The sequence below is a fragment of the Salvelinus alpinus genome, chromosome 4 (genome assembly GCF_045679555.1).
Source record: "Salvelinus alpinus chromosome 4, SLU_Salpinus.1, whole genome shotgun sequence".
Lineage (NCBI taxonomy): Eukaryota > Metazoa > Chordata > Actinopteri > Salmoniformes > Salmonidae > Salvelinus > Salvelinus alpinus.
This window is the reverse complement of record NC_092089.1, coordinates 30,645,691-30,660,788: the sequence shown is the minus strand read 5'-3', so window position 1 is coordinate 30,660,788 and position 15,098 is coordinate 30,645,691. Positions and strand designations below refer to the sequence as shown.

Genomic DNA, 15,098 nt, shown 5'->3' with positions numbered 1-15,098 from the left:
CAACATACCAACACACTCTAACCCAACATACCAACACACTCTTACCCAACATACAACACGCTCTAACCCAACACACTCGAACCCAACATACCAACACACTCTAACCCAACATACCAACACACTCTTACCCAACATACAACACGCTCTAACCCCACACACTCTAACCCAACATACCAACACACTTCAACCCAACACACTCTAACCCAACATACCAACACACTCTAACCCAACATACCAACACACTTCAACCCAACATACTCTAACCCAACATACCAACACACTCTAACCCAACATACCAACACATTCTTACCCAACATACAACACGCTCTAACCCAACACACTCGAACCCAACATACCAACACACTCTAACCCAACACACTCGAACCCAACATACCAACACACTCTAACCCAACATACCAACACTCTAACCCAACACACTCGACCCAACATACCAACACACTCTAACCCAACATACCAACACACTCTAACCAAATATACAACACACTCTAACCCAACACACTCTAACCCAATATACCAACACACTGTAACCCAATATACCAACACACTCTAACCCAACATACCAACACACTCTAACCCAACACACTCTAACCCAACATACCAACACACTCTAACCCAACATACCAACACACTCTAACCCAACATACCAACACACTCTAACCCAATATACCAACACACTCTAACCCAACATACCAACACACTCTAACCCAGCATACCAATACACTCTAACCCAATATACAACACACTCTAACCCAACACACTCTAACCCAACATACCAACACACTCTAGCCCAACATACCAACACACTCTAACCAAACACACTCTAACCCAACATACCAACACACTCTAACCCAACATACTAACACACTCTTACCCAACATACCAACACACTCTTACCCAACATACCAACACACTCTTACCCAACATACAACACACTCTAACGCAACAAACTCTAACCCAACATACCAACACACTCTAACTGAATATACCAACACACTCTAACCCAACATACCAACACACTCTAACCCAACACACTCTTACCCAACATACCAACACACTCTTACCCAACATACAACACGCTCTAACCCAACACACTCTAACCCAACTTACCAACACACTCTAACCCAACATACCAACACACTCTAACCCAACATACCAACACACTCTAATCCAACATACCAACACACTCTAACCCAACATACCAACACACTCTAACCCAACATACCAACACACTCTAACCCAACACACTCTTACCCAACATACCAACACACTCTTACCCAACATACCAACACACTCTAACCCAACACACTCTAACCCAATATACCAACACACTCTAACCCAATACACTCTAACCCAACATACCAACACACTCTAACCCAACACACTCTAACCCAATATACCAACACACTCTAACCCAATACACTCTAACCCAACATACCAACACACTCTAACCCAATATACCAACACACTCTTACCCAACATACCAACACACTCTAACCCAACATACCAACACACTCTAACCCAACATACCAACACACTCTTACCCAACATACAACACGCTCTAACCCAACACACTCTAACCCAACATACCAACACTCTCTAACCCAACACACTCTAACCCAACATACCAACACACTCTAACCCAACATACCAACACTCTCTAACCCAACCCAACATACCAATACACTCTAACCCAACATACCAACACATTATTACCCAACATACAACACGCTCTAACCCCACACACTCTAACCCAACATACCAACACACTCTAACCCAACACACTCGAACCCAACATACCAACACACTCTAACCCAACATACCAACACTCTAACCCAACACACTCGACCCAACATACCAACACACTCTAACCCAACATACCAACACACTCTAACCCAACATACCAACACACTCTAACCAAATATACAACACACTCTAACCCAACACACTCTAACCCAATATACCAACACACTCTAACCCAATATACCAACACACTCTAACCCAACATACCAACACACTCTAACCCAACACACTCTAACCCAACATACCAACACACTCTAACCCAACATACCAACACACTCTAACCCAACATACCAACACACTCTAACCCAACATACCAACACACTCTAACCCAACATACCAACACACTCTAACCCAGCATACCAATACACTCTAACCCAATATACAACACACTCTAACCCAACACACTCTAACCCAACATACCAACACACTCTAACCCAACATACCAACACACTCTAGCCCAACATACCAACACACTCTAACCAAACACACTCTAACCCAACATACCAACACACTCTTACCCAACATACCAACACACTCTTACCCATCATACAACACGCTCTAAGGCAACAAACTCTAACCCAACATACCAACACACTCTAACTCAATATACCAACACACTCTAACCCAACATACCAACACACTCTAACCCAACACACTCTAACCCAACATACCAACACACTCTAACCCAACACACTCTTACCCAACATACCAACACACTCTTACCCAACATACAACACGCTCTAACCCAACACACTCTAACCCAACATACCAACACACTCTAACCCAACATACCAACACACTCTAACCCAACATACCAACACACTCTAATCCAACATACCAACACACTCTAACCCAACATACCAACACACTCTAACCCAACATACCAACACACTCTTACCCAACATACCAACACACTCTTACCCAACATACCAACACACTCTAACCCAACACACTCTAACCCAATATACCAACACACTCTAACCCAATACACTCTAACCCAACATACCAACACACTCTAACCCAACACACTCTAACCCAATACACTCTAACCCAACATACCAACACACTCTAACCCAACATACCAACACACTCTAACCCAACATACCAACACACTCTAACCCAACATACCAACACACTCTAACCCAAAATACCAACACACTCTAACCCAACATACCAACACACTCTAACCCAACCCAACATACCAACACACTCAAACCCAGCATACCAACACACAACCCAACACACTCTAACCCAACATAACAACACACTCTAGCCCAACATACCAACACACTCTAACCCAACATAACAACACACTCTAACAAAACACACTCTAACCCAACATACCAACACACTCTAACCCAACACACTCTTACCCAACATACCAACACACTCTAACCCAACACACTCTTACCCAACATACCAACACACTCTAACCCAACACACTCTTACCCAACATACCAACACGCTCTAACCCAACACACTGTAACCCAACATACCAACACACTCTAACCCAACACACTCTAACCCAACATCCCAACACACTCTAACCCAACATACCAACACACTCTAACCCAACATACCAACACACTCTAACCCAACCCAACATACCAACACACTCTAACCCAACCCAACATACCAGCCCACTCGAACCCAGCATACCAACACACAACCCAACACACTCTAACCCAACATACCAACACACTCTAACCCAACATACAACACACTCTAACCCAACATACCAACACACTCTAACCCAACATACCAACACACTCTAACCCAACATACAACACACTCTAACCCAACATACCAACACACTCTAACAAAACACACTCTAACCCAACATACCAACACACTCTAACCCAACATAACAACACACTCTAACCCAGCATACCAACACACTCTAACCCAACATACCAACACACTCCAACCCAATACACTCTAACCCAACATACCAACACACTCTACCCCAACATACCAACACACTCTAACCCAATATACCAACACACTCTAACCCAACATACCAACACACTCTAACCCAGCATACCAACACACAACCCAACACTCTAATCCAACATACCAACACACTCTAACCCAACATACCAACACACTCTAACCCAACATACCAACACTCTAACCCAACATACCAACACACTCTAACCCAGCATACCAACACACAACCCAACACTCTAATCCAACATACCAACACACTCTAACCCAACATACCAACACTCTAACCCAACATACCAACACTCTAACCCAACCCAACATACCAACACACTCTAACCCAACAAACCAACACTCTAACCCAACATACCAACACACTCTAACCCAACATACTCTAACCCAACATACCAACACACTCTAACCCAACACACTCTAACCCAACATACCAACACACTCTAACCCAACATACTCTAACCCAACATACCAACACACTCTAACCCAACATACCAACACCCATGCATACACACATAACAGAGAACTCAAAAAATGTATCTTCAAAAGTGTCATTTATTAAAAGATTTTATTTTTGTATCATCAATGTAAAAAGTACTCCGAAGAGTAACACAGAGTGACAGCAGAGTAAGAGTGAGAAACAGAGAAGTAGTGAGAGAGAAGGTAAGAGAGGGAGAGAAAGGGATGAACAGATATGAGAGAGAGAAAGGTAAGAGGGCAAAAGTAGTAGAATGTGGCAGAGAGGGAGGGAGGAGTAGAGAGGGGGAGGAGGGAGGGCGGAGGATAGAGAGGGGGAGGATAGAGAGGTGGAGGAGGGAGGGCGAAGGATAGAGGGGGAGGGAGGAGTAGAGGGGGAGGAGGGAGGGAGGAGTAGAGAAGGAGTACAGCATCTACTAAGATATAAAAAGGCAGTTGAAATAAACAAGACATATTATTTCTGACCAATCAGCGGTGGTCTCTGCAGTAGAAAACATACATGGAAAAGAGATCACAAAAATCTGTGCAATCAGTTTCTCTGTCACAAAACAGCTGTATAAAAAACACAAGTAGGTAGAAGTGGCCCTTAACCACAGGCCCGGGGTCAGGTGTGTTTTCAACCCCTAATGGTAAACGTTAGGATTGGGGGTAGGACAAATCTGATCCTAGACCTGTGGTTAAGAGCAACTTATACCTCAAGCATAAAAACATCCCCCAGCCCCAAGTAAAGATGGTAGGTAGGTAACATGGAGGCTACCAGTGATTGTGTGTTCAGTTGTGGCTCTCCTTGGAGAAAGCTATAGGGAGTATGGATGCAACCATATGAACTTGTTATAGCACTGCTTTACTGGAAGCTCTGCATATAAACAGTTTATTAAGCATAAGTAAACTCTTTGTAAACCATGTATCATGTACACCAGTTATTTCCTCTGGAGCTCAGCTGGTAGAGCATGGTGCTTGCAATGCCAGGATAGTGGGTTTGATTCCAGGGACCACCCATATGTAAAAATGTATGCACGCATGACTAAGTCGCTTTGGATAAAAAGCGTCTGCTAAATGGCATTTATTATTATATTTCATTAGTAAATACATGTGTATTAATTATTTGTTATGAGGAATATATCAATCATGTTTTAGTCATATTATGTATAGCAGCTTGCGATGATGGTGCAAAATAAATATTCATACTGCCTCCCTTTCAGCTCTGATCCTCACATGTTTTTCAAGTTTAACGAGCGCCAAGAAGCACACAGGAGATAGTAAGCACTGATCACATCCTCCAGTCAGACCTACATAATCAACTATAAATACACCCCAGAGAAGAGGCAACTGTCAATCTAAACACTGAAATAAATTAGCCACTGTCGTTAGTTCATACAAGACTATGATGTATATGTATAGAATACTGTTGTGTTGTACACATGACCACTGCACAGGTTGGAGTAGAGGTTGCCTTGCTGTTGTGGGATCTGTAGGTAGCTAGTTTTGCCCAACAGACCCCTGGAAGCCAGATAAGAGATTGAAGGCAGGAATTAGGCGTTGTGTCCTGTGTTATCCGACTGATTGTGCACTGTGCTATTAAGAAAGACAAGCAAACTATCAAAATGTAGTAGAAAATGCTTTGAAAGAATAAAATGCTTCGTTTTTTTGTACACATCCTATTTGGTAAAGGCACATTAGTCCAATCATCCCCCCAAAATGTGTCCCATCATAACAGTAAAAACCACAAACTGTTGTACAGCAACTTTCCCAAGAGCATCGGTCAACCAATTGTAAGTTCAAAGAGCGAGAAACACAGCTGCCAATTAATAAATAAAGGTAATAAATAAACGCAGCGTTGTCAAGTCAACATGTGAATAAATAAACAGGATTTATGTCTGTCTCTGTCTGTCTGTGAGTGGACTCTTCTCTCAGGGTGGTCTTTAGAGTCTCTCACTGAGCCATTTAAAGGATTAAGTTGTCCCTAGAAGCTGATCTAAGGTCTGTTTGGTATTCTATCTCCTACCGGTTAGGCCATTGAATTTTGATTTACTGTTTAACGGATAACCCGCTTCACATTTCTCCACACAGAATAAAACACAGTTGTGTTTCATTCGTTTCACAGTCATAATTGATCTTCACCCAAAACACCTTGCATCCGTCTTCACAAACAGATTGTGTCATGTTGGTGGATTGACATTGAATCGATTCTAAACCTCTTTAGACTTCAGTAGAGGTCCCTGCCACGTCCTCTTAGATGTTATTCAGCTCTAGAGGTCATTCAGTAGTCTAATGGCATCTGGCTAGTTGGATTATTCCTCACTTCTATCCGTAATGCCTCGGTCTATTGAACTGTCTGTCTGCTGTTATTCACTGGAAGCATCATCTCTAGATTCCAGGAATATCATTCCAGGAATATAACTATCCTTAATCCCCAAATCTTATCCCACCTGTCGTCCTAACCATCCACTCCTCGTCCCCTCTCACCTCCTTGCCTCCAAACACCTGAAACCCAAATATCCCTAAGCCAACAGCGTTTCCATTAAGTTTGCATAGTGGCATTTACCTTTTCTTAAGTGGAGTAACAGAGTATACCAGACGGTCAATCAGAGATCCAATATTCTATAAACAAGCGATGGGCTTTAAGACGTGCTTACCAACCTTCCCAATCTACAACTACTATTTGTGCAAAAAAATCTGATTGTTATGGAACTGTGATTATGATTCACAAGGACACATTCTGTCCTCATGTAGTAATAACTGTAGTCTCTCAGATATCATTTTCATTAATGGTCCTAATTGTGTTTAGGTAGTTGCAAAAGATCCATCATTAAGGAAACACATCAGCACCTAAAACCATGGCTGCAGTCCAAATTCAAATTAGAGAGTGATGATCGGAGAGGCAACGTCCTTAGTGGAAATCTTGAAGTTGAGCTTAAAAACAACCAACCTAAAGCTATTCATGTATCTAGCAAGCTAACATAGCTAGCTAGCTAAAGCTATCCATAGCTGGCTAGCTAGTTTTATAGTTTGGTCATTTATTGCAATACATTTCAGAATTCCCCAAAATATGTTTATGAAGCTAGCTAGGTTTTATAGGCTCCTCACTACGAGACTAAGCCAATTTAGCAACGCTAAAATCAATGTCATATATATATATATGACATTGATTTTAGCAAGCTAGAATCATCATTTTGTCTGACAGGCCGAAAATGCAGCGGTGGTGAGTGAATGTGACATTCGCGGCCACCGGAGTATGATACGTGACTACAATTTGCATTGAATTGTGGGTCATATAAACCCCGCAAGTGATCAAAGTTCTTCACTTGTTCCCTCGAGCTAAATCGAGGGCCGAGGGGGCAACGTTAGTGAATTGGACCTCCACTTAAGATGGCAATAAAACTGCATCCGGTTTCAAAGGGGATTCCCCCAAGGGAAAGTGGCTAGTGCAAGGGCTGAGGGGCTAAAAATAAAGTGTTTGGACTGCAGCCCATTTCTACCCCTGACTCTCCCTATCACAGCAGCTTTAGCATGTTGACGTAGTCACACTAGCCTGCTGGTCGGAGTGTGCTTAGTGCATCAGGTCTATAAAGGGGCGGGGTTAACCCTGCTCTTACACTCCACCCTTTTCAAAGGCTTTGCCGTGATTGAATGAGCGTGGACCCGCCCCTGACAGGTCTTTACGGTCTTTTTCCCAGTCTTCCTGGCAACAGGCTGGCTTTGGCACCCGACTGCTGCTGGCTTTGGAGGTTGTTGAAGGGCGTGGTGGAAGAGATTACGCTGTCCTGCATGGCTGGACTGCCCCTGGTGGTGGGAGGTGGCATGACAGGCAGCAGGTGTTTCCCCTCCATTGCTTTCCAGGGGGAAAGGATGGGCACTACAAGGACCGAGGTGGGACCAGGCTCAGAACAGAGCCCCGCTTTGATGCTTGATGACTCTCCCTCTCTCTCTTTGCTGTCCTCATATTCCTTTCTCTCATTATTTTGGTCGCTGGTGGGGTCCTGGAGGTGTGGGGGTACCCCTGAAGTTGCAGAGGGAACGTCTCTCCCCTCCTTCCCCCTCTCCTCTCCTCCCCCGCCGTTGAGCCTCTTAAAGAGTACAGGAGGAGGGGTGTCAGAGTCTGTGTCTGACCAACTCAGTCTGCGCTTCTGGAGAGAGACAGAGAGAATGTTGTCAGCCACAACTTATCAACATATTATTGTGTATGTGCGCGTGAGTGTTTGTGTGTTCTCACCTTCACAGGGATGTGCGACTGGTCTCTGTGCCTGTGTGGGGGGGTGCTGCTGGGGCTGTCCCGGGGGGAGAGGTGAGGGGGGAAGAGGGTAGGGGCGGTAGGTGGGGCCAAGGGGGACACCTGTGGAAACCACATCTTCAGCATCGTCTCCACCTGGAGAAGAGTGTTCATATACTTTTCCCTATGGAGGTGGAGATAGAGGGAGGAGAGAATGGAGAGATAGAGGGAGGAGAGAATGGAGAGATAGAGGGAGGAGAGAATGGACAGATAGAGGGAGGAGAGAATGGAGAGATAGAGGGAGGAGAGAATGGACAGATAGAGGGAGGAGAGAATGGACAGATAGAGGGAGGAGAGAATGGAGAGATAGAGAGAGGAGAGAATGGAGAGATAGAGGATAGAATGGAGAGATAGAGGAGAGAATGGAGAGATAGAGAGAGGAGAGAATGGAGAGATAGAGGGAGGAGATAATGGAGAGATAGAGAGAGGAGAGAATGGAGAGATAGAGGGAGGAGAGAATGGAGAGATAGCGGGAGGAGAGAATGGAGAGATAGAGGAAGGAAAGAATGAAGAGATAGAGAGATGAGAGAATGGAGAGATAGAGGGAGGGAGGAGAGAATGGACAGATAGAGGGAGGAGAGAATGGAGAGATAGAGGGAGGAGAGAATGGAGAGATAGAGGAAGGAAAGAATGAAGAGATAGAGAGAATGGAGAGATAGAGGGAGGAGAGAATGGAGAGATAGAGGGAGGAGAGAATGGAGAGATAGAGAGAGGAGAGAATGGAGAGATAGAGAGAGGAGAGAATGGAGAGATAGAGGGAGGAGAGAATGGAGAGAGAGAGAGGAGAGAATGGAGAGATAGAGGGAGGAGAGAATGGAGAGATAGAGAGAGGAGAGAATGGAGAGATAGAGGGAGGAGAGAATGGAGAGATGGAGAGAATGGAGAGATAGAGAGAGGAGAGAATGGAGAGATAGAGAGAGGAGAGAATGGAGAGATAGAGGGAGGAGAGAATGGAGAGATAGAGAGAGGAGAGAATGGAGAGATAGAGGGAGGAGAGAATGGAGATAGAGAGAGGAGAGAATGGAGAGATAGAGAGAATGGAGATAGAGAGGAGAGAATGGAGAGATAGAGGGAGGAGAGAATGGAGAGATAGAGAGAGGAGAGAATGGAGAGATAGAGGGAGGAGAGAATGGAGAGATAGAGAGAGGAGAGAATGGAGAGATAGAGGGAGGAGAGAATGGAGAGATAGAGGGAGGAGAGAATGGAGAGATAGAGAGAGGAGAGAATGGAGAGATAGAGGGAGGAGAGAATGGAGAGATAGAGAGAGGAGAGAATGGAGCGATAGAGAGAGGAGAGAATGGAGAGATAGAGAGGAGAGAATGGAGAGATAGAGGGAGGAGAGAATGGAGAGATAGAGAGAGGAGAGAATGGAGAGATAGAGGGAGGAGAGAATGGAGAGATAGAGGGAGGAGAGAATGGAGAGATGGAGAGAATGGAGAGATAGAGGGAGGAAAGAATGGAGAGATAGAGGGAGGAGAGAATGGAGAGATAGAAGGAGGAGGATTATAAGGTGTAGAAAACAACCCTTCTAAGAATAGCATGGACATTTAACATTCCTGTTCTCATCTACTAAACACAGATCCAGACTAAATCCACTTCTCTCTCTAAACATTCAAACTGGACTACATATTATGAAAGCTCTCTTTTTCTGCTGTTGTGACATAATGCTGAAACTGAGTAGTGCAGGGTTGAGTCCAGTACGCACATAAACAGGTGTGTGTGTGTGTGTGGTCTTACCCGACGTTGGGTCTCCGTAAGATCCCTACGATCCTCTGGATGCGGTCCATGGCTGCACTCTGCTGGAAACTACTCAGACCTGTCAATCAAATACATAATCCTCCAGTCAGCATTTACACTGTAAAACTGTCTGACACACACACACACAGACACACACAGACACACACACACCAGACATACACACACCAATACGCCTACAGATGAAAACTACAGACACAGTAGCTGCAGACTAGATCAATACAGACTAGATCAATACAGACTAGATCAATACAGACTAGATCAATACAGACTAGATCAATACAGACTAGATCAATACAGACTAGATCAATACAGGCTAGATCAATACAGACTAGATCAATACAGACTAGATCAATACAGACTAGATCAATACAGACTAGATCAATACAGACTAGATCAATACAGGCTGCAGCATCACACACCAGTGTAGGAGAATGGTGCTTACCACGGTCAAATCGTCCCCCCTTCAGTCCATTCAGCAGCTCCAGTAAGGGCCTTACAAACCCCTGCAGCTCAGCACACTGAGAGAGAGAGAGAGAGAGAGAGAGAGAGAGAGAGAGAGAGAGAGAGAGAGAGAGAGAGAGAGAGAGAGAGAGAGAGAGAGAGAGAGAGAGAGAGAGAGAGAGAGAGAGAGAGAGAGAGAGAGAGAGAGAGAGAGAGAGAGAGAGAGAGACAGAGAGACAGAGAGACAGAGAGACAGGAGGGATGATTATTAATGGGGTACAGTACTGTGGTCAAGCTGTCTCTGAAGTTGGTTCAGTCTCAAACATCTGTAGGAAGATGAGTTATATATCCCTGTCTTCCATCCCAATCCCTTAATATCTCTCTGACATTCACCTTCTGGGCAAAGAGCAGGTCTCCCTCTGTCTTCTCTCTCTCCGTCTCGCTTGTTCTCTGTCTCTCAGCTGTGATCCTGGGGTGACCTACAGTAACCTCTGAACCCCGTGACTCCTCCTCCTCGCGGTCAGTGAAGCCGTCACACGCCCACTGGGACTCGGGACTCTCTGCCCCGGCACTCCCGTTGCCCCTGACCATGCCCCCAGTGCCGAGGATGATGGCGGGGGAGCGTTCAGACAGGAAGACGTCAGTGTCATCCTCCGCCTGCTCAGAGTGGTTGAACAGGTAGCTGTCACTGGAGCTCAGCGAATCAACAGAGGGCTGGGAGGAAGTGCTGCCCTGTGATTGCATCACTGTGTGATTGGAGAGAGAGGGGGGAAGGGGGGAGAGGCGAGAGAGCAAGGGGGAGTGGGGTAAACAGAGAAAATATTTAGAATAACTGCCAAGTATCAAAATGTGTCCTCCATGACAACAGCCAAATTACATTGTATATTCAACTGAGAGAAAGAAAAATCCAACCCATATTTATGTTTATTTATTTTCCCTTTTGTACTTTAACTATTTGCACATAATATGACATTTCAAATGTCTTTATTATTTTGGAACCTTGGTGAGTGTAATATTTACTGTTCGTTTTATTTCATTGTTTATTTCACTTTTGTTTATGATCTATTTCACTTGCATTGGCAATGTAAACATATGTTTCCCATGCCAATAAAGCCCTTACATTGAAATGGAATTGAAAGAGGAAGAGCGACATTGCTGTGGAAATTGCTATAGGGGAGACATTTTTTTTATCCTACAACCCAAAAATAATAACACCAATTCAAAATGGTGGGTCTACCAGTGGCCTAGTTAAACATGATATAGAGCGTGACTGGGGGTATGCAGTAGGCACACAATGGCAGTGCATGTCTGGCTCCCATTGAGGACGAGGAGATGGGGAAAGAGAGAGTGAAACGTGAGGGGGAAGGGTGCGAGTAGAATATGCAGTAGTAGAATCCAATAAGGAAGGCTGGGTCTTTCTCTCTCTGACTCTCTCCTCCTCGGCCTCCGGGGTTCTCTCTCTCTCGCTCCTCCCCTCTTACTCGCTCTTTCTCTCCATCCCCCCTCACTCTGATTCAGTCACTATACCACCCCCCTCCTCTCAGTTTTTCTGTCTGCCTCCCATCTCTTCCTCTCTTTTCCTACCCTCTAACCCCCTCCTCTGTAGACAGTACTCCTTCCCCTCCCTCTCTCCCCCTCTCTAATCTGGGAGTCCCTGTTGGTTTGTGACCTCAGACTACATTAAGAGGGGTAACAAGAGCACACTAGTATCTCCACACACACAAGGTCTAACGCCCACCACCCAAAAATACACACTTTCGTATATACACCCTCCACGCACACAAATGTACACACACACAACATACCGTTTAACACACCCCACACACACACTGATAAAGTCTCGCCACGCACATTCTGCTAGAGCAAACCCTCTGTGATAATAGTCCCTCTGCAATGTACACAAACAAACACACACACATACACACAGACTTATTAATTCACTTTACTGTTTAATAGTCTGTCACAGAAGTTGTGATTTTTATAACTACACACAAACACACACACACACTTGTGTAGTTGTGTATTTTATTCCTCTTGATTTTTAATTATATATTTTTAACTCTGTATTGTTGGGAAAGACTAGTAAGCAAGCATTTCACGGTAAAGTCTACACACGTCATATTCGGCACATGGGACAAATACAATTTGTTTTGATTCCACGCACACACACACACACACACACACACACACACACACACACACACACACACACACACACAGAGAGAGACTTATTAATTCACTTTACTGTTTAATAGTCTGTCACAGAAGTTGTGATCTTTACAAGAAAAGGACCACAGTACACTTGGGCAACATAATTGTAACAATCCTAAAATCGATTATAACAGATTGATTATAACTATGGCGGCTCTTTCCTGGGACTTGTGCTGTCCCAATTACGCCTATCATTTAGATAGACTTTGTGGGAATGTAAAGATGAATGACTGAATGCATGCCAATATTATGTAATACAAAGACATAACATGGACCAATGGATCAACCCACTGCATCATATGAGCCAAAACTCATACACTCCTCAGCTTTTTTTCCCGTGTGTGTGTGTGTGTGTGTGTGTGTTGGCCCGCCCCGTGTAGGTATGTAGGCTGCAGGGGAATTTGACTGTGTCTCAGGTGGTGTGTGTGTGTGTGTGTGTGTGTGTGTGTGTGTGTGTGTGTTTGAGGAACGTGATCATGACAAACACAAATATTACAAATGACACTAAGCACAATAATTATACTTATAACGAACACTGACAAATGTAATATATTATGTTAAAGTCTGACGTTGACTACATGTGGGGCTCGTCTAGCAATTGTTCCATGGTTTTAGAATTAACGCTAGCCTACAGCTCTATAACACTGTAATGCATAAACCATCAACGATGTAACAAATCAGGAGTAGCCTAGCCTACACTAAACACAACGAACGTAATTAGGGAAACGTTGTTTCATGTCTCTGGTATAGCTTATCACAGTCAATTCCGTAAACCGCGCAGGAATGTAGCAATGTAACATTTTAAAGAGAACGCTCACCTGAAATATTGCAACAAAATAACAGCAGTAGAACCGGCCACGGTTGCCAGAAACGGCCTTGATAACGTCTATCTATCTCTGTAGCCCACTTGTCGATATTTGTCTCACACTCGTTGGAACATCAGGTCGGCAGTCTCCTTCCTCTCACGATCGCCGGACCTTCATTGGTTTGCCTCTTTGCTAGTTCTTTCTATCTCCACGGTTTACGAGCTTCAACATGTGCACGGATACACGTGCCCACATTTGTTCGTTCCCTATTGGTTGTTCGTCTGAAGTTACAAACTCCATTGGTGGATCCATGCAGCCAGTGAATTCTTTACTGCCTGCTGATTGGTGGGTCAGCGGGGCACTCAAAGCCCCGCCCATACATGTGGGGCTCGTGGTTAGGGCTGAGTGGGTTGTCTGCTCGTGCCTCAGTCTACTACGGCTGAGCGGTGTAAACACACGCACACGAACACGCTTTTTAAGGCCTGTAGAGTTATTATAATGAATGCCTAGAGTAAAAATGAGTTATATTGTAAAACAATTTAGGATAGAGGCGTAGGCCAATATGATGACTAATTTGTACCTGATGGTCTAGTCCTAAGTGCTATATTAGGCAGGACTAGGCCTATAACTCTGAATAAACTGGTGGGCTAAGGGTTCTCTCATGGACATGAGAAGTGCGCACGTGAATACGCGGCACCATTCAAGGTCACCCCTCACACCGGGTCTGGAACAGAGTTCTGTTCTCTTCGTTCTGATCTAGAGAAACCACAAGTCATTATCAACGTGTGAAATAAGCTACCTCAGGAACAGAGAGGAGAACGAAGATCATATTGATACTGTTATTATGGGCTGCGTTTTTGTGAATGTGGCTGTTTGTGTTGTTTTGTACTGTATAATGTCAATGTTAGGCAATAATGGTTTTCAATAAGTCAGAAATGTGTAGATGTGTTTTCAATAAAGAGATGTGTGGACAGGTAACACAAAGTTCCCAACAATGCGAATATTCTCTTCACTCACTGTATGTTTTATGGTCAATTAGTAAAGACTTTTGGATTTGATATGGTCTTCTAGGCATGGACAGCCAATAGTCACAGAGGCATATAGCATACGGTGCTTAGGGACCTAAAGCTTTCCATCCCCTCATACATACAGCTAAACATTAACCCAATGACCCTCCTCTTCACCATGCAACACACATACGCTCACACGCAAACACACACACACACACACACTTGTGTATTTGTGTATTTTATTCCTCTTGATTTTTTATTATATATATTTTTTTTACTCTGCAATGTTGGGAAAGACTCGTAAGCAAGCATTTCACTCATATTCGGCACATGTGAAAAAAGCAACTT

At 44.2% G+C, this 15,098-nt stretch overlaps 1 protein-coding gene across 1 annotated transcript; it reads right to left on the bottom strand.

The window, feature by feature from the left end:
• Positions 1–4,328: 4,328 nt before the first annotated feature.
• Positions 4,329–13,959, bottom strand: LOC139572303 (uncharacterized). Its single transcript, XM_071394983.1, has 6 exons — positions 13,753–13,959; positions 11,117–11,469; positions 10,725–10,800; positions 10,262–10,340; positions 8,468–8,648; positions 4,329–8,381 (listed from the first exon to the last, which is right to left on the bottom strand). Exons 2-6 carry the CDS (start codon positions 11,465–11,467, stop codon positions 7,914–7,916), a joined length of 1,155 nt encoding a protein of 384 aa, XP_071251084.1. The 5' UTR covers positions 11,468–11,469; positions 13,753–13,959; the 3' UTR covers positions 4,329–7,913.
• Positions 13,960–15,098: the final 1,139 nt, after the last annotated feature.